We start from the raw sequence: 19,658 nt of genomic DNA on the forward strand, positions 1-19,658 counted from the left end.
GATAATGTACATCTATTTGTTATGAATTCTATTTTCTTTTTGATTTTATTCTTTTTATTACATAATTTTAAAAAGACAATGTGTCATGATATAAGATTTGACCTAAGAGCAAACGTAAGGTAACGTTACTTCACAATATTTAATGTATTATTTATTATATCAATATGTTTCAACAACAATATAATGATGACACAATATTTTCATAGTAACAATATTAATTTTCTGTGTTCATTTTTGCGCATTATAGATAACGATTATTGATATTTTTAAAATACATTCATAGAATACAAAAGTATAGTTGTTTAATAAATACATGAGACAAGCATATATATAATCATCTTATGGTAGAGAGAGATCTTATAAATTTCGAGCAACAGAATGAATAACTGCCAGTTTCATTATTAATCTATAACGGAAATGTATGAAATATAATTTTTACATCACAATAAAATGTAAACCCATTCCAAGTATAGACTAAAATGTCTTATAATCATTTTACTCAAAGAGATATGTGTATACTATAAGGCTAAAAAATATTTTTATTATAATCATATTACTAAAAGGCATAAAAGTTTCAAAATATATAAGCAATATTTTGGCAAGAGTTAATGTAAACAAATAGATAGCTAAATTGTTTCAGCAAAGAAATGAAAAGATTTATCATGATATTTTAATTAACATACTGTTATTTTAGATATTAAGTCAACAATAGTCAACATGATCATTTAGTCTTTAAAAATGCATAGATATATTTACAGTTATATCATATATAGATACATATATGATATCCTACATAATATACAAATATGTATATGTATTTATATATATATAATTATAAAAAATAAACGATGGTTATGAAGTGAGTAAATGTGATCCATTCAATAGAGACTGCTGCTTCTTATCATTTATATGATATGCGGCAGAGATTACTTATACGAACATATAATGAATTATGGTGATTTTCCACATACGTGTCTGGATGCATACATGTTGTTTCTTACATCAATGCTGAGATCTAAAAATACAATCTAATATGTTATTCTTACTTTATCAATAACTCGGGCCAAACAAGTTTCTTTATCTCTCGCTAAATCGATAGTAAAAAAATATATATTTTGTAGTTTTAAACATTCACTCTTTGAATTATCGCAAAACGATAGGAAGAAACCGGTGTAAAAAAGTTTTTAATCAATCTCATCTCTCATTCAGAAACTTTCTATTTTTTAATCTAAAGCTCTTTAAATAATGTAATTAATAAACGATTGATATCAATACTCTAAACTGCATGTCAAAAGAAAATGATTGATAAGAGCATTTGCTTCTTTGGTTGTACGAACACTTAAATATTAATGGACATACATATACACCTCAGATACGTCGTAATAAATACTTAAGGAAATAGTACTCCCACTCATCTTTTAAATGTTATTAAGACATGAGATGGTCGTAAAGATAGCTAAATAATAGTAGAAAATACTAAAAGATCTTTATGTTCATTTGAAGAGTTCTTTATCAAGGCCACATTTATGTTGGTGTCTTGATAAATTCTAATTAAAAAACAACAAGATTTATAGAAAAACATCCACAAAGGGAAACTTTAAATATTATCTTTACAGTCTAATTTCTCTTAAATAAGATTTGTCAATGAGAAAATTATTTTTTTTATAGAACAAAGTTATAATATTTTACATTAATTTCAAATTATTCTTCACATAAAATACTACCTATTGGCAAAAACTAATATTGGTAAATGTAAATTTGAGACCACATTTTATAACTTTTGTCATTTTTACTGTAGCATATATCACTTTATCTTAACTGTGTGGTTAAAGGTTTTCAAAAAGTATGCAATTGTAGTAAAAATATGTATAGTAATTATCGACTATGATTTTTAAGTCTGAATTTTCTTTTATAAATTTCTCAGTGTTATTGTTATTAAATATTTACTTATTGTATAAACATTTAAAGTATCAATTACATTTATACCAAGAATGCTTACTATAGATATCTCTTTTTAGATGAACAGCAGTTCAATAAAATGGAAAATCGAACTTTCGGATGTTTTTTAGGGTGCACACCCATCTCGTCTAATTTCAATAAATGCCTTTGTGGGGTGCCCTCACCAATTGGTCGAATACTTATTTGGTCGAGTGTGAGATTACTCTACAATGAATTTTAATAAAAATTTATAATCATTTTGAAGGCCCAAGCATTCACTTAGTAATTGTTATTAAATACGGAACACGCGCAAGGCACAATACTTTCAAGCTATCACACGTGTTAGGATCAATTACGAAATTAAACAATCAAAATATAAAATTAGCACCAATTTAGTTAAGATGAGCAAATGTCATAGTATCTAAAAATTAGATTCCTTGCAAGCTAAAATAATAGCTGCAAGAAAAAGCCACACTAGCTATCATTTTGATACGACTTTACAAATACGAATAATAAAAATACCTTCCTGTTTACATTCATAATTATAATGAATGTAATTAAAAAATAACTAATATATAAATTTTCAATATAAGTTAATTAATTATTGAAATTCCCATAATAATTTACCCACTTAAATGGATATAAAATAGATCAAAATTTTGGTGTAGATATATAAAACACGTTATAAAGAGCGCATATAAATGTGAAACAATTTTACACTGATCATATATGTTAATATCTAACAATATTATCCAATGTAAACATAGATAATAAGTTGACACAAAAGATTCTTTTTTCCTTCTCGTTGACAATTGCATACAATACCAATCATTCAGATTCATTATTATAAAACATTATACATTATGACACATTTTGTTTTTCTTTTCTGTTTTGGTTCTTTTTTCCTTTTTTCTTTATAAAAGTAAAACCAAATACCTGGTTTACATTTTATTTACGCAGTGTCAGAAGACAAGTTTCTTTTTTTTTTGGAATTACTCTTCATTTCTTATATTGTCTGTTGCCTTATCTACTTAACACATTACCTAATGTTACACCCTGAAGCTTGATTCCAAGTCATCAGAAGTTATACAAAGGCAAAGTTAGCATTAGCATCATCATAAAAGATGTTTCGTTAATTTATGATTAATATGTTATTATTGAAATGGTTAATCTCAAATATTCATATCGTAGAGATGTGGAGGAGCACCTACCACTGATGGCATTTGACAGCCACGTCGTACTAACAGGCGAACCGAAGGACCACCATTACGAATAATTTCAATCGCTTCCGTGTGTGTCATATTTTTAGTATTGATACCATTTATTTCGATTATTTGATCACCAACCTAAGAATTATTGTGAAAAAATAATAATTTATAATCTTATTAATAAACTTCATATAAAAAAAATACTTACCCTCAATCGATTATCGATAGATGCAGGTCCATTTTCAGCAATTTGCAACACAAATAGTGGCATATTCTGAAATTCGCGTCCACCACGTATACTAAATCCAAATCCTCGAGTTCCACGCGTTAATTCAACAGCATGATATTGACCTCCATCTCCTTCTCCTGTTGGTTCATCCTAAGTTATATGAAATAATTCATGATTATAAAAGATCTGTATAGATGAACATATTTATTATATAAAAAATGATCTAATAACAATTAATACCTTTTGAGATAAAGACGTGCTGCTACAACAATCATCAAGAGGATAACCAATTGTTAAGGTCACAGAATATCCAGAATCTTTGATTAGATTCACGATATCTTTATGACATACATTTGTTATATCAACGTGATTAACAGCTAATATATGATCTCCAACATTTAATCGCCCACATCGTTCCGCCGGAGATCCTTCAATTATTCTACCAATCGTAGAGCCAGCTTTATTAACTGACGATATAATTACAAAACCAAATCCTTCATTTTCCATTCTAGTGACTGTCACGTCATACGGATATTGGAGATTCATTTGTCTACTATGTATTATTATATCATTTGAAGCTTGGAGATTATCTTGTAAATGTTCTTGAGTATTGATACGGCGACGTATTCCTAAAGTAACTCTGCCATTTTGAGCTGCAGCTATCATTAATTGCACTACATGATGGTGTGAAGAATTCATTACACTTTCTCCATCAACAGACATAATTAAATCGCCCGTATTCAGTCTGTTATCAAGATCTGCTGCACCACCAGGTACAATATGACCAACAGAAACCTGCTAACCATTACATACTATTAGCTCCAGTTTCCTTTTCATATTCATAATATTTGTAAATTATAATGTTTATTAGAACTAACCTGAGATCCCTCTTCTGTACCACCTACTATTCTAAATCCAAACCCTGTATCTTGTCTGACTAATGTCACAAGTGTTTCAATCCATTCTATATCAGGTACAATTGGGCAAACCAATTCATTACTATATTGTGGATACCTTTAATCAACCAAAAGTAATCATGCAATTTTATATATATGTATATATATATAATTAAATTTAAAAGTTTAAAAAATAAAACTAAAATGTTAGTATACCGTGCTATAGAACTGGAATGTGGTTGTTCATGTTCAAAGCTGGTAGTTTCCTTTCGCTTATCCCAAATTTCACCAGTGTCAACATTTTGTTCTTGACCAATTGAATAAACATTATAATCTGTTTCATTATATTGGGAATGCGATTGAACAGCGTATAAATCTTTATAATAATCGGAATGTATACTTCCATTTTGTTTTAATATATTTTCATGATGAGAAATGTTAATAGAATATAAGTCATTATTTATATTCAGTTTATCATTTGTTACCCAATCATGTTTTGTAACATTTCTTACAGATTCATCATCCAAATTTGTCATGGTAGCAAAGCTGTCTGTTAAGTTCGTAATGTTTGCTTTATATGGATCAGTATAATACATGCTATGACTATATTCAGAATATTTATATCGAGTATCAAGTGGATTCAATTCATTTTCACTTTGTACTTCATTCCAGTTTGGTCTACTTGCTGCTGTAGGAGATTTAGGATGACTTCTTGTATCTATTAATGGTGTTTTTGGTCTGCTAGGTATTATTGTTTTAGATTGAGTACTATAAATATCTGCAGTAGGAGTCTTACTTCTGAAAAAATCTTGAGTGTTCTTTTCCTTCTTTTCTTTAGATTTTATTGTGGTCCTTTGAACGTGAACAAGAGCTTCTTCATTGCGTGGACAATCTTTTAATACTTGGACAACCTCTGAGTGACACATATTTCTTACATTGATATCGTTTATACTAACCAATATATCACCTTCCATCAAATTCTTACAACGTTGGCGATCCAATATCTTCTTAACTTTTTGACCATGCGCAGAATCTGCTATAGTAAAACCAAATCCCATTGCTCCTTTTACTATAGCAATACTTAGGAATTCTGATTTGGAAGACACAGGAGAATCTTTACATTCATTAATTTCACTATTTTCTGATAAAAGAATATCTGTACTACTTGGTCTCTTAATTGTATTAATTTTGTCTGAAATGCAAAGGTCAGGCATAGAATTTACAGATGTTGTAGCAAGATTTTCACCATTCTGCAAGTTATGTACTGGCAAAAATGTAGAATCTAGAAAATTGAAACGTGAATTTGATTGTAAAGGAGGTCCCAAATCCATGTACATGCTTGGTTCTTCGGTTAAAACATCTAAAAAAAATTTGTTAACATAAAAAATGTAATAATTATTAACTCCTAAATTAATTATTAATCTTATCTTTAATTTACCTGGTGCATTAACTGCTATCGTAGTAACAACTTCAGTATTTGGATCATTCGGATCAAATGGTAATGGATAACCTCTACATACTTCTAATGTAACAGTTTCACCACTCCCAATTGATTTAAATACATTTACCATTTCATTGTGAGTGAAACCCAGCACACATGTATTATTTACATATACCAATACATCACCTATAAAATAAAATTTGTTTTACTGCATAATTTTACTAAAATATAAAAGATGTAAAATATGTTTAAAATTAGTAAACTACAAAGTTATACCAGTTTGTAGCTTTCCATCCAACCATGCTGGACCATTTGGTACAACACTTTTTATTTGAAGAAATTCTTCCACAGTATCATCACCACCAACTATAGTAAAACCTAACCCTCTCGCACTTTTTATCAAAGTAGTTCTTATTCTTTGACCCTTTAATTTGTCTGGATTTCTTGTAAAATTTGGACTTTTTCTATCAATTAAATTCTGTTGTGCTCGTTTTGCTTGCAGAACAGGATTTTCATATTGTGTCCTACGATTTACATGATCAATAAAATATGTCCCATAAAGAGTATCATCAATTTTTTCCCACCCATATGGTAATTCATCATCTAAACATTCTTCTAAAGATCTTTTTTGAAATTTTGACAATCTTGGATCCAGCCAATGAGATGTTCCTGTATTATGGCTAGAACGTATTAAAAAATATATACATTTTTTATATATTTCTCTATTTCCCAACTCAATTAGTTAGTAGTCTATATATACATACTCTATAAAATAAACTTCTCCAGTATCTGTAAAAGCTTTTTCCCAATTTGGTGGCAAAGGTCCAAGTTGATCTTCAGTAGCTTGATTACGATTAATTCCACCTTGTTCTTGATCCAAGCTACCAGTACTTTGTTCAGATCCTGTATTATACATATATGTTGGTGGGATACGGTGATTCCTTTCATCATTACTACTAAGAGTTAATATTTCCTTGTCCATACTTTCTCCTTTAAAAATCAAAAAATATGATAAATTTTTTTATTTTATTTAATTAATAAAATTAAATAAACAATCATTTACAACTTATTTATTTACCATCATTTGGATTGTCAACGGATGCTGCATCATCTGTTTTTGTAGCCATTTTACAAGGCTATTTAATACCTCCTCAGAACCCTAAGGTGATACATTATATATTTAGTGATATAAAATTTATAAAATAACTCTTAAATATAAATTTATATATATATATATATCTATCGCATAATTAATAAAGAACACACGAGAGTGATCAAGGAATATACAAAAATAGAACAGATCTTTCTTTCTTCTTAGGCCTGTCAAGCGCGTCAACGAAGACAACAATAGCCACTACAGTAATCCTCCGTCGTATGCATTACTCGAATCTTATCGTATTACAGATTCATCATGTTTATCACAACATATATATATATATACGTATATAATTGTAATCTTAGCATATACACACCCTACTTCTCGAGGACAAATTTAAAAATGATGTAGTCGAATTAAATTTGTAGTGACGACTTCGTAAAAGCAATGCGCGATATTTGAGAAATGAAACTGTAAATGTTGACACAAACGTTCCTGATAAGAGAGAACATCGAGCGTCCTACATCTTCAGAAGACAGGTGTCTCTAGGAAAATTACATAAAGCAGAAAAGGAACGCGACATAGAGCGGACGTGAATGCATTCTTAGGAATGCATTCACCCAATACTCAGCGCAGCCCACATATCGCGCTTCATTGAATAGAACTTTCTATTCGTAAAGGAAACAACATAAGTATCTAATAGAAAAAGTATGTAAGTAAAAACGATAGATTTTACGGCATTACAGATTATAAGATCTGTAAAATTACGGAACTTATAAATTTTTAAAATAAAGACTAATTATATAGTTGTTCATGTAAGCCATAATAACGCTTATTATATATATATTCTTTGTAAAATGTTTTTTCTCTTGTCTTTATTAGACTCACGTTGCTTTTGCTGCCCGTACGTCCTTTCACGCGCAACCATCATGCTATCACCCCACGATGATTTCCCAGGCCGAGATGCGTCGGCACTGAATCACTCACATATCACGGAAATACTCATAGTTTCAAAAAGATATCGGTGAAATGAAACGCACTCATGCGATATACGATCACATGCGACACTATACGGCACTGCCATCAACTGCTATCGAATGCAACGAGGCATTTAACCGCGAACTAGTACATAGTGACTCTCAAATGTTTTTCTATTCAATTTGTTTCATTTATTTTCTCACTTCACTTATTTTATTCAGAAACAACTCATTGATATATTTATCATAATAATATGTTTTATATATATATATACAATTTTATAATAGGAATTATAACATGTAAAGTGTATTATCTAAATATAAGAATCATATAAGAAAAATAAGGTTGATTATCGCTGAATTAACTAATCGAGCTATTGGCGCTAGTTTCGCTTTTTAATATGGGAAGCGCGTATAATGTATAAGCATTCAGATTTTAGATCGTTGAGATCATTTATTTTAATAATATTCTTGTTTATAAATTTTTAAATAAAGTATAACAATTTGTTTTTTATACAAAAATATTACAATGTAATTGATATAACGATTGATATATGTTACATTATACAATATTATTAAAGCTGCAATTCTTTTTCATCTGGAAGTTTTTTAAATAATTGATCAATATATTTATCTGTAATTTCATTTAAAGATTTTGGATTCCATATCGGATTTTGATGTTTAGTAATAAGTAAAGCTGTAACACCTTTAATAGAAGAAATATTAGATAATTATAATATATTTTGTTTTATATACAATATGGAGACATATATATATATATTAATCAATATGCTTACCTTCATGGAAGTCACTATTTTCGTTCAAAGAGGCACAAATTAATCTAAATTCCATTTTTAAACATTCTCCTAAAGTAAGTTTACTGCCTTTTTCTATACATTGTTTTGTAACTTTCAAAGATGTTGGAGACATTTTTAGCAGTGTTTGTACTGTTTTCTTTGCCCATTCAGAACCATCGTTATTTAATCTTAATAATAGAAAAGAAAATAAGAAAATATATAATATAAAGGTATTAGAATAGATATAACTATTTTTTTTATACTTATTGATTATTTCTTCAACAGAAGATGAAGAAAAGCATTTTTCAATTTTGTCTATATATGGTGATAAAGAGAATTCATTCATCAAATGTTGAAGTTGATATTTACTTAAAATTTGTTCAATATCATCAGTGTCCAACTTTAATAAATCATCTTTTAAATCCTGAAGTCTTTTAGATGGGACATAATGTGTTGCAATACCAGCATGAAATACATCAATGCCTAAAAGCAAACTTTTTGTATATTTATAATTTTCATCATTTAAATTTTAAATTTCATTTCATTACCTTGCAATCTATGTCCTGTGAGACCCAAATAAAGACCTAATTTTCCTTTTAATCTAGAAAGAAAATAACTTGTTCCAACATCTGGGAACAATCCTATTGCAGTTTCAGGCATAGCAAATAAAGTATTTTCAGTTGCTATCCTGTATTTTCCATGTACAGATAAGCCAACACCACCTCCCATTGTTATTCCATGTATCATTGCTATATAAGGCTTTTTATATGTACCAATTAAATAATTTAATCTATATCAAGATTTGACAGTTTCATAGAAGTATAAATTTGATAGTAAAAAAGGTATCAGTCAACTTAAATTGATATAAAAGTTTCAAAACATACGTGTATTCATCTCTAAAAAAATTTTCTCCTAAGGAACTCCCATTTGGTTTATTTAAAGCAGTAACTACGGCTTTTACATCTCCACCTGCACAAAATGCTTTATTTCCTACACCTTCTATTATAACTAACTTTTTGGTAGATTCCCATTCCTTCAGAATAGGATATATCTTTTGTACCATAGAAAGATTTAATGCATTTAGCACTTGTGGCCGATTCAGTGTTATTATACCCTTATCTCTTACCTACATATAAAGCAATGTTTATATAAACTATTATATATATTAAATATATTTGTTTCTAAACTTACATCTTGAATAAGAACTTCATCATTATTGGTACTTGTATTCATCACTTTGTTATTTCTTATATTTTCATTAGGTACTGGAATTTCAGTAGGTGGTTTAGAATCCGGTTGAATTTTAGGAAGGACAGGTTCTATTATAGGACCTAACATGATTCAAGATATGACTATGGTCTTATGAAAATTCTTTATTACGTATGTAATTATTACAATGTAATTATTAATATCAATATATAAATTCTAGAAAACCTGGTATTTCTATGATTATGGATTGCTTAGATGGGCCTTTTGGGGACTGGATAGGTGGTTCCTGATCAGGTAAAATGACTGGTTTGGGATTTGGAGTACTTGAATCAAATATTTGATTTTTACCTGAATTATCACGTACTAATAATTGCCTAACACGATTACGTGTGGTAAATACTCCATACTGTATACGATTAAATTTGCTCATAGAATTTTTAAACTGTTTTAAAATAGAGATATGATTAAATATTGATAATTACTTATATTCTATTAAAATTTAAATTTTAATTACCATTTTTCCTTATGATGTAATAAAAATGTGCTAAATGCAACTTGTTGATTTGTCGAGTCACTTGTGAAAGAGGTTAAAAATATTTCATACTTATATCACATGCATTCAAATTACTATGTGAATATAGTATATAAATCTATATTAGTGAGTTATAAGTAACTATATATATGATTAAAAAAAATTATTAAATATGAGGTCATCTAAAACCTATGTGACGTAAATAACTTTTCTTTACTCGCAGTTGCTCGCAATATCATTCATGTGCGTTCTGCTTATTATTTATTAAAATTAAAATTATTATTTATTAAATTATAAAACGAATAAAAATATGTAAGATATATTTGTCATTGCCATTACAAAAATATTATATAATAATAATACAGAAGTATACAAGTAAAATTATTTTATATTAAAATTATTGTAGACACTTCATATGTATATATATTTATAATTAATGGATGTAAATTTATGAAATAATAATATAATTATAAATTTTCACATCAATTATTGTCGTGAATTGTATTATTAACATACAAATAATATTATTAGCAATTTAGTAATACAGATTTATGGGAAAACCGTGTTTTGAAATTCCCTCCCAATGTAATTTTTTTATACAAGATAGTACGATAGTAAGATAGTACATACATACGACATGATGTAACTTGATGTAATCTTTTTGCCTCGTATGATATGTTACGTAGGAAATTCGTGTGAGAGGATTGCTAAATTGTGATATTGATTTGCCATTAATTTTTAAGTTTTTTTTTGTATTATATAGAAAATTTTTATAGAAAATTCTATTTAAAATATTTTCAATTGTAGGAAAGTACTCTTTATATATATATATACATTAATTTTGTATTTCATTAAACTATTGCAAATATAAGAAAAATTCTTACTGGAATACTTAATAATGGATCATCGAATATATAAAATTTACAATCAAGAAGACTTTAATCGGATTACGAAAGGCATCAAAGTGGCACAATGTATGCAATCACGATCATCATCTGGTACGTATATCTAATCATTTTGCAATTGCTATTATTTATTGTTATAAAATTAATTCTTTGTTAAAACATCTGGCATTATAAATTAACAGTTTTACACATTGTCAAATTATGTAAAATAAATGTTTGATACAATATATAAACATGACTTTATTATATATAGTTTATAGTGATGATATTTATACATATATATAATTATTTTTTGTTGATTTTGTAATATAGATATTTATTATTTATTAATATATTATTACTTTCATTTATATCCATGCATTCTTGATGTATTAATTATACATTTTTATACACACTTTAATTATAAATGATGTTATAGTTTCAGAAACAGAAAATGTATTAACTCAACTTGAGGAATTAGTTGTATCAGATTCCTTAAGCTGTTCTTTTTGTAATACTATATTTGAGGATAAAAAACACCAGAGATTACATTATAAATTAGATTGGCATCGTTATAATCTTAAACAACGTTTAAATGGCCTGAAGTCAATTAGTGAAGATAATTTCAATCTTTTAGCGGATGAAGGTATTCTCATTTTAATTTTAAATTGTTCATATTTATGAAAGGTATAAATTTTTATACATATTGTATACTATATGTATTGTAACAGGTGATGTATCCAGTCTTTCTGGTAGTGAAGAAGATTCTGACAATGAAGATGATACAGGTACTTCTGAAACGGGGGGGTCATCAAGTCCGTATACGAAAAATAGTGAATCTATAAATAAGAATGAAAGTTCATCTATTGCAAAAAGTAAAAAACAGGAAAAAAAAGGAAAATCTGCAGAATTAGTATCTGATAGTTCAGATACAGAGTGTAATGAAGAAATATCTAGAGAGAAAAAACTTCAAAAATTACTTGCTATTGCTAATCGTCATTCCAAAGTATTTTTTGAAAATGACGATGGAAATATATTTAGTATATATAGGTGTTTACTTCATAACAAAAAGGTTTGTTAGTTATTTATAAAATTATCATACAAAGTATAGATTTAAGTTAATACATATAATTTTGCATGTACAAATGCAAAAATTATGTCTTGTAACTTGATCCACTTTGTTAGAATCACTTGGCGTGTCTATACTTGCCAGATCAGGAGAGATGCACTTACGTTTTAGGAAATTCCTGAGATGGACAATCAGATGATAGCTCAAGCATTGGATAGTGGGAAGAAAACATCATGGACCATTATCATGGTTGGAGGTGGACATTTTGCAGCAGCAGTATTTCAAGGTTTCTATCCAATTATGTAATATAGATGTACATAATTCTACAATATACATATGTAAAAGCACACAGTAAGAGGTTACCCAGTGGTAGGAATTTTTAAATATTTATATTTTTTAATTATTATGCTGTTGTACTTTCTTTTTATTTTTAGGTTGGGACGTTGATATTTATGATGGAGCATTTAAAATAAATATTTAATTATTTTTATTCTTTTTAAGTCTGTAAAAATATAATAATTAAAGTTAATCTAAATAAAAAATAATCTAAAGGGAAAAATATAATAGGTCATCTTCAATGGAAATGGGATTTAAATTTTGTATTTTAATTTTGCAAATTTCAGATGGAGAACCAATTGTGCATAAAACCTTTCATTCTTATACTGTTAGAGCAAAGCAGGGTACTGCACAAAATTCTCGTGACAGTCGTACATTGGGTAATCATACAAAAAGTGCTGGAGCAAGTTTGCGTCGCTATAACGAAGTATCTCTCATACAGGTTTGTGAAAAATAAATTTTAGATATAATACTTTATTATATCTAAATTCATTTTTATAAATATATTCATATATGATTTAGCATGTGCAAGAAATATTGGAATTATGGACGAGTCATATCAACAATTCATCATTAATTTTATATAGAGCTGTGGGACCACGTAATCGTACTATACTTTTTGGTGGTAAAAATCCACCTTTAAATAAAAATGATTCCAGATTAAGACCATTACCGTTTCCTACCCGAAGAGCTACATTCAGCGAAGTTAAGCGTGTATATGATATACTAAGTACAATGGAAATATATGGTAAATATTTATATTAGTTTTCATAGTAAATTTCATAATACAATCAATTAAATATCAATATACATTTAGGCTCTGCAGCAGATTTTACTGATTGTTTCCCTATTTCACCACGACAACCACCACGAAAGAAGATTTCCAAATATGATTTATTAGTTGAAGTAACTGAAGGAGAAATAACTTCAAGTTCTAATGTTAATATCACGAACGATATAATTAAAAATAATGAAAAATTTAAAACAGTACAAGCATCTCCAGAAAAGCAACATAGGAATTCTCGCGCACATATAGATAGAGCAAAACCACGTAAAAGTCCATGTCGTCCTTTGCCTGGTATTTTATTTTGTTATCATTAAGTAATAACTCATAATTACTATAAAATATAATATATGACGACAATAAAGAATTTCTAATTTTTGTATTTCAGATATTGTTATCAAGTTGGCTTTAACATCTACAGAGTCTGAAACCAATGAAAACAATAGTTGTACTAATAATCAAGTAGATATGCCTCTAATTGAACATAATATGGAAATTGATTTTAGAGAAAATTTACTTGCTTTTCAAAATAATATACCACGATATATGAAAAATAAGAAAGCTCGTAAACAAAAAAAAAAAGTGAAAAAAAATCACACAGATGGTAGTGTACTATTTACTAGTACATTTAATAACATACATTTATCTAAATATAACATGTTTTTACGTATAGAAAATATTTTAGTTATTCTGTGCAGTTATAAAGCGATTTATATATTATGTAATAAAAAATGTTTCTATATGAAACATTGATTTTTTTTAGAATCTGCAGTAAATGAAGTATTACATAATGCTAAAGATCAATTATGGACTGCATGTCAATTGGGTGATAATGAATTATTAACTTCTACAATAGATATTTTATTAACTGAAGTTAAAAAATTCGAATCGTTAGAGGAAGAAAACGAGGTAGACACTCAGACATTTTTAAGTATGGAAAATGTGATAAAATTGTTAAATGATGGAAATGAAGATGGTAATACAATGCTTCATTTAGCAGCAATTGGAGGACATTTAAAATTAATATGGTAATATATTTCAAAAATATTTGTGAATAAGTGTAGATAATAAATCTTTTTTACATCATAGGAAATTTCAAAATCTATAATATTAAGTGTTAAGGATTTTTTTTATAATTATAGGGCATTATTAGAAATTGGTTCAAATCCTTGCAATAAAAATAAGAAATTACAAACACCTTATTCAGCTTCAAAAGATAAAGAAACTAGAAATACGTTTAGAAGATTTATGGGTACTTATCCTGATAAGTTCAATTATAGTAAGGTATTTTTTTTTTTTAATTATTAAATAGTTTTAAATATTTACACACACAAATTAGTCAAATATTTTTTTACGACATATTGTTTTATGTTAGTCACAAATACCTGGACCACTTACCGATGAAATAGAACAAGAAGAAACGGAAAGAAAGAGACAACAAAGGAAAGTAAAACGTGAGAAAGAAAAAATAAAAAAACGAGAATTTGAAGTAAAAAAGCAAGAGGAAGAGGCGAAGCAACGATTTTTAAATTTGAATGATAAGGAAAAGGTACATTTTTTGAAATATTAAAAATGAAAATGTGAAAATAAACAAATTATTGTTCTTTTTTTATAGAGAGCATTAGTCGCAGAAGATGTTTCAAAAGAAAATCGTACTGTCCGATGTTTCCAATGTGCTGTGGACATTACAAATCAGGTGCCTTTTAGTTACAGCTCAAATTATTTTTGCTCTATGCCTTGTTTAAAAGAACATCGCCTTCATAACAAACATATTCTCTAATGAAATATATGTTCAGAATAAATTTTATATGAATTGAAACATACGATAAAATAATATAGTTACATGCTTTAATTATATAGTTAAACAAATATTTTAAGTAATTGATAGAAATAATTCATTACATAAATAAACAAACAAAATGTTTTATGCATATATTAAATATTAATTTTTGATTTAGAATTTAATATTGAAAATAATTCAAATAAAACTTAATTTTCTATTTATTTGTCATTTGCTGCGCTTCTATAATGTGTATCATAACTTATGATGTATTTATTATATCATATTTTGTAATTCTTATATTTTGCATTATAATCTTTATTGATATGTATACTTTATATTTGGGTAGAAGAATGTTAGGACATGTGTTCTTTATATTTGGGTAGAAGAAATAAAGAAATGTTTTTTAAATATTTTCATTGAAGATACATAATTTTATATATAAGATTTTAACAGACCATTATTAATATTCATGTGTTAAATTTAAACGGAAATTTTATAAAAGATGAATCAAAATTGCACAATTTATGAGGACATTTGTTTGAATGTAAGCATAAGAAAAATATTTGCATATATATTGGAATATATCTATGTTTTTAAATACCATATTAAAGAATATATAATTAATCGATCATAAATTCTGCAATATCAGTTCTATGTTTGTTAATGAGACTGTAACAATTATTTACAGAATTATCATAAAATAAATGTGATAATCGCTGTGTACTACGATTTAAAGTAAATGTACTGTATGGGAAAAAACTATCAAGCGTATAATTACAAGAATTAGTATCATGAATAATTGGTAATTGATGTCGTGAATTACTTTCAATTATTGTATAACAATATGCCAATTGATATGTTCGTGCTATGTCAGCAAAATTATGCACGACTTCAGATTGACATGATTTAAGAGGGTTTAATTTGCACGTTATAATTCTAGGTAGATCTAATTCATGTAGACACATCATACCTGTAAAAAATAAATAACTTATATTAGCAAACTATATATAGAGTAGGATATTTAATAAATGGATACATCCAGTTTTATTAAATTTCAAATTTAGTGATATTATTAAATTTGAATTAATTGTTCTGACAGATTTTTTGTACGAAGTATCTGTAAACATCCGAAACCAAAAAGATAATTAAGTTTTCACATTTTACTGTCTCACTCTGTGTAATTAGATTCATAGTACTTACTATTTTTTGTGCCAATAAAATCTTTGTGTCTAGCAGTCACAATAAAAAATAATGCTTGACAAACAGAATAAAATACAGGATGATTCATTGGATCATCACTGACATAATCTGAATTTTCTTCCATATTGATATAATTATGTATCCACTTTGCTAAATTGGACTGTGTTTTTTTTACTAATCTGAAATAGTTATGCGTTTTAGATACATTTATAACATATAAAATAGAACAATGATACAAGTTAAAGAAACAAATTTAATAATTACCCTGATGAAACAAATGAAGCTGCAGCAACTAAGCTTGCAATATATGATAAACATGTATGTCTCAATATAATCGGTACATTTGGATCAGTTGCTTTTCTCCAAAGCCAGTCTAAAAAAGCTTCTACAACTACTACTTTAAAACTACAAATGTAGAACATGATATATTGTACACACTGACTTCCATGTGTGGGTAATATTATTGTTTCAAACATTTTCAAAATATCAAGATAAAGCTTTTTAAGAGACTCCATGTTTAATTCTTCCTTCACATAACAGGTATCATATATAAATTTAAGTATTTGTTCCATGCATACATTCAAAGTATGTGCTATTGGATGTAATGACTTTATATTTTCTTTATTTTCATTACTTGTATTTGTATTAGTATCAATTTCATCATTGCTTTCCATTGCATCATCTTCATCTTCATCATTGTCTGAATGTCGTGGAATATTTACATCTAATACCATTAACCTTAAATATATTACAATAAAATAGTATCTTTTTTCATCAATTATTAAAAAATACAAATTTTAATTATGAATATTATTTGTTTTATATATTTACCTGTTAATAATTAGTGATAGTATATCTGATCTTAACTGAGGAGCATATTCTAATAGTTGAAGTAATGAATATATATAAACTTCATGAACATGTGTACCATGTATAATATATGGAAACCTTAGCCTTAGTGATTGCAGTAGAAGTTTACTAGACCTGAAATTTATAAAAAGCAATTTATTTTCTTTTATTCCTCATAAAGCACTTTTAATATAATTACTAAAAATATATAATACTTGCATTGGTACAACTTTCAAGATTTTACGTAAAACATCATGTATATGGTTTAATCTATCTACATCTTCTTTTCTGTATTCTCCTGCTTCCCATTCTATATCATTTTCTGCTAAAAAAATTAAAATAATTTTGAATACACAAGCGTATATCTTTTTTTATTTTTAAAAAGGAATGTTTAAAAAATTTTCATTTCGACAATTATTTCAATAATAAAATTAAAAGTTTACCTGGTTTAAATAACTCAACAAGTTTATCTATTATACATTTTCCATGATAAACCTGTGCACATATCAGATCTTCTAAGAATATTTTATAAGCAGATATTACTTCTGGTGACCTATCAATCCAATTTATCTGAAGAAGCACCTCAACGAAGATTTTATGAATAGGACCAAGCAATGATACACATTGTCTTACTTCAGTTAAAAAGTCTGCTAAATCAATATCCTGAATACAATTTTCCAGATTAATATTAACTTTGAAATTTCAACTTCACTTGTATAATATAATAAAGTATTTTATCATTATTTACCTTGACATTTGAATTTCTCAAAGTACATATTAAATCTTCATAATCTTTTATTCCATTATTACTTTCAAAATTTAAAAGTATATTTTTAATATTTTTTGGAAGTTTGAAATATACCCTGTTAGATTGTTTCACCAATTGTGATCTGACACCCGGCGATTTTAAAATAGATGACAGATTGCTAACTCGCGATGAGACAACCGACATCTATAGAAAACATACGTTAAATTATTAAAGCGATAAAAAAGGCAATTTATTATTAATAATTGCGGCATTTATATTGCTCAATTGTTTAACGAAACAAAGTTTTGTCAATATTGCATAGAACTTCGATTATATAAAAACAAAATTAAAAGACAGATACACAAATAAGGTTACGTCAATTGGACAGAGAGAAATTAATGATTACTTACTTTTACGATTAAATTTTTTAATTTTCAAGTTACTGTATTATAAAAGTATATGTTATTCATGAATTATTATATACACAAACAATGAACGTACTATTTACTATATTTGTAACTAAGAAGGTCAACATGTGGTCACATTTCGCATGCCTGTAAGAAATTCTTCACCACTTATATGCGCCATATTCCGAATTTAACAGTTGAAGTAATATGTAAATAGAAATTTCTCTAACAAATTATAGTTTTTTTTTTATTTCTCTATATCGTTGTGCTCGTTTATGTCTTAGAATAAAAACGTATAAGAAATCCTCTATATTGCGATGTGAGATAGAAATAATTTTTTTGTTATTTTGGTTCACTATTTTACTAGCACTTTCCTTTCTAAACATATTTGCCTTAGATTTGAAATACTAATTATCAATATATGTTTACATTGAATAGTATGTAAACGATACATGATCATAGTTTGTTATGGTTTTTATGTGGATGGATTTTTCTTTTAATATCAAACAAAAATTTAAGAAAATCTGAACAAATATCAGTACATATGAATCTAAATTCTAAATTATTGTAATGTTTGTTTTCAAATTTTTTCGAAGCTCGTATCGTATAGTAAGATAAATAATACGAAAAGACGGATAATTTTAGTAAGCAATAAATTGACAACTACATTGATTTTCTAGAAGTTAAGGTTATTGATTTATACTCGTAAGTCTAAGAAATGTTTTGATTATCAAATATGTATTTAATATAGCGTATATTATTATAATATTATTACACAACAATAATTTATAATAATCGAATGTTGTAAAGTAAATGTTTAAATAATAATAGATTTTAATATTTATTTAAACATAATATGAATGCAAACATAATGTAAATATAAAATAATGATAAAATTTTATTAGGCGCGAAACTCATTCATTGGTGGCTAAAGTAGTACAGACAACAAATATGGATGACTTTGATAGATATATAAAGTCAAACTACTGCAGTTTACCATTGAGTCAAATGAACAAACATCTCAGCTCTTCTAATTTCGTAAGTTTAAATAATTTATTCCTTTGATTATTTTACATTTATTTATGCTATGTATAATATATATGTAGTATTACAATATGAATAATAGCAAATTTTTTAAACATTATATAAATATTAATATAATGTGAGTATAAAGTAATTTTAATGTTAAATTTTGTTTGATGCAAATTTCAAACTTTGAATCTTTATTGTTTAATATGATGATTGGAATAATTTTGACAGGTAATAAATTTTACA

The 19,658-nt window shown here is 27.0% G+C and overlaps 5 protein-coding genes across 26 annotated transcripts in view; 2 read left to right on the top strand and 3 right to left on the bottom strand.

Moving 5' to 3' along the window:
- Nucleotides 1–26: 26 nt before the first annotated feature.
- LOC124949077 (membrane-associated guanylate kinase, WW and PDZ domain-containing protein 1-like) lies at nt 27–7,855 on the bottom strand. 5 transcript variants are annotated; one of them, XM_047493625.1, is made up of 12 exons: nt 7,697–7,855; nt 7,185–7,353; nt 6,791–6,871; nt 6,477–6,702; nt 5,989–6,392; nt 5,710–5,898; nt 4,488–5,631; nt 4,254–4,389; nt 3,616–4,173; nt 3,355–3,525; nt 3,150–3,284; nt 27–2,163 (listed from the first exon to the last, which is right to left on the bottom strand). In XM_047493625.1, the coding sequence occupies exons 3-12, from the start codon at nt 6,837–6,839 to the stop codon at nt 1,999–2,001; spliced, it is 3,177 nt and encodes a 1,058-aa protein (XP_047349581.1). In that variant the 5' UTR covers nt 6,840–6,871; nt 7,185–7,353; nt 7,697–7,855; the 3' UTR covers nt 27–1,998. The 5 variants fall into 5 exon arrangements, with proteins under 5 accessions (XP_047349581.1, XP_047349583.1, XP_047349582.1 ...); XM_047493627.1 differs by lacking the exon at nt 7,185–7,353 and having other exon boundaries at nt 4,488–4,989; nt 5,068–5,631; nt 7,697–7,854; XM_047493626.1 differs by lacking the exon at nt 7,185–7,353 and having other exon boundaries at nt 3,616–4,170; nt 7,697–7,854.
- On the bottom strand, nt 6,935–10,591 carry LOC124949084 (3-hydroxyisobutyryl-CoA hydrolase, mitochondrial). Of its 5 annotated transcripts, none has more exons than XM_047493656.1 (8): nt 10,306–10,591; nt 10,140–10,233; nt 9,774–9,913; nt 9,467–9,708; nt 9,131–9,372; nt 8,846–9,065; nt 8,553–8,770; nt 6,935–6,951 (listed from the first exon to the last, which is right to left on the bottom strand). In XM_047493656.1, exons 1-7 carry the CDS (start codon nt 10,306–10,308, stop codon nt 8,566–8,568), a joined length of 1,146 nt encoding a protein of 381 aa, XP_047349612.1. In that variant the 5' UTR covers nt 10,309–10,591; the 3' UTR covers nt 6,935–6,951; nt 8,553–8,565. The 5 variants fall into 5 exon arrangements, with proteins under 5 accessions (XP_047349612.1, XP_047349610.1, XP_047349611.1 ...); XM_047493654.1 differs by lacking the exon at nt 6,935–6,951 and adding an exon at nt 8,073–8,491 and having other exon boundaries at nt 8,583–8,770; nt 10,306–10,590; XM_047493655.1 differs by lacking the exon at nt 6,935–6,951 and adding an exon at nt 8,076–8,491 and having other exon boundaries at nt 8,583–8,770; nt 9,774–9,847; nt 10,306–10,589.
- Nucleotides 10,592–10,849: 258 nt separating this feature from the next.
- Nucleotides 10,850–15,329, top strand: LOC124949078 (ankyrin repeat and zinc finger domain-containing protein 1-like). Of its 3 annotated transcripts, XM_047493629.1 has the most exons (13): nt 10,956–11,018; nt 11,131–11,321; nt 11,647–11,853; nt 11,939–12,279; nt 12,448–12,562; nt 12,900–13,054; nt 13,135–13,360; nt 13,430–13,690; nt 13,785–14,000; nt 14,160–14,424; nt 14,539–14,680; nt 14,772–14,945; nt 15,012–15,329. In XM_047493629.1, the coding sequence occupies exons 2-13, from the start codon at nt 11,222–11,224 to the stop codon at nt 15,174–15,176; spliced, it is 2,367 nt and encodes a 788-aa protein (XP_047349585.1). In that variant the 5' UTR covers nt 10,956–11,018; nt 11,131–11,221; the 3' UTR covers nt 15,177–15,329. The 3 variants fall into 3 exon arrangements, with proteins under 3 accessions (XP_047349587.1, XP_047349586.1, XP_047349585.1); XM_047493630.1 differs by lacking the exon at nt 15,012–15,329 and having other exon boundaries at nt 10,853–11,321; nt 14,539–14,675; nt 14,772–14,839; XM_047493631.1 differs by lacking the exons at nt 14,539–14,680; nt 15,012–15,329 and having other exon boundaries at nt 10,850–11,321; nt 14,772–14,839.
- A 258-nt stretch (nt 15,330–15,587) lies between these two features.
- On the bottom strand, nt 15,588–18,572 carry LOC124949080 (RNA polymerase I-specific transcription initiation factor RRN3). 3 transcript variants are annotated; one of them, XM_047493643.1, is made up of 8 exons: nt 18,387–18,566; nt 17,977–18,180; nt 17,672–17,891; nt 17,448–17,550; nt 17,211–17,363; nt 16,644–17,117; nt 16,380–16,558; nt 15,588–16,149 (listed from the first exon to the last, which is right to left on the bottom strand). In XM_047493643.1, the coding sequence occupies exons 2-8, from the start codon at nt 18,178–18,180 to the stop codon at nt 15,800–15,802; spliced, it is 1,683 nt and encodes a 560-aa protein (XP_047349599.1). In that variant the 5' UTR covers nt 18,387–18,566; the 3' UTR covers nt 15,588–15,799. The 3 variants fall into 3 exon arrangements, with proteins under 3 accessions (XP_047349599.1, XP_047349597.1, XP_047349598.1); XM_047493641.1 differs by having other exon boundaries at nt 15,589–16,149; nt 17,448–17,553; nt 18,387–18,572; XM_047493642.1 differs by having other exon boundaries at nt 15,589–16,149; nt 17,448–17,553; nt 18,478–18,566.
- A 198-nt stretch (nt 18,573–18,770) lies between these two features.
- Nucleotides 18,771–19,658, top strand: part of LOC124949025 (dynein axonemal heavy chain 8) — a 28,771-nt gene continuing 27,883 nt past the window's right edge. For 9 of the 10 annotated variants that reach the window (XM_047493469.1, XM_047493471.1, XM_047493467.1 and 6 more), the window contains exons 1-2: nt 18,771–19,088; nt 19,289–19,421. In XM_047493469.1, coding sequence (XP_047349425.1) covers nt 19,335–19,421 — 87 coding nt within the window. In that variant the 5' untranslated portion in view covers nt 18,771–19,088; nt 19,289–19,334. Of the gene's footprint in view, nt 19,089–19,288; nt 19,422–19,658 lie in introns of those variants that run through there. The other variant, XM_047493470.1, reaches the window with a different exon arrangement.

Source organism: Vespa velutina, chromosome 5 (genome assembly GCF_912470025.1).
Source record: "Vespa velutina chromosome 5, iVesVel2.1, whole genome shotgun sequence".
Classification (NCBI taxonomy): Eukaryota; Metazoa; Arthropoda; class Insecta; order Hymenoptera; family Vespidae; genus Vespa; species Vespa velutina.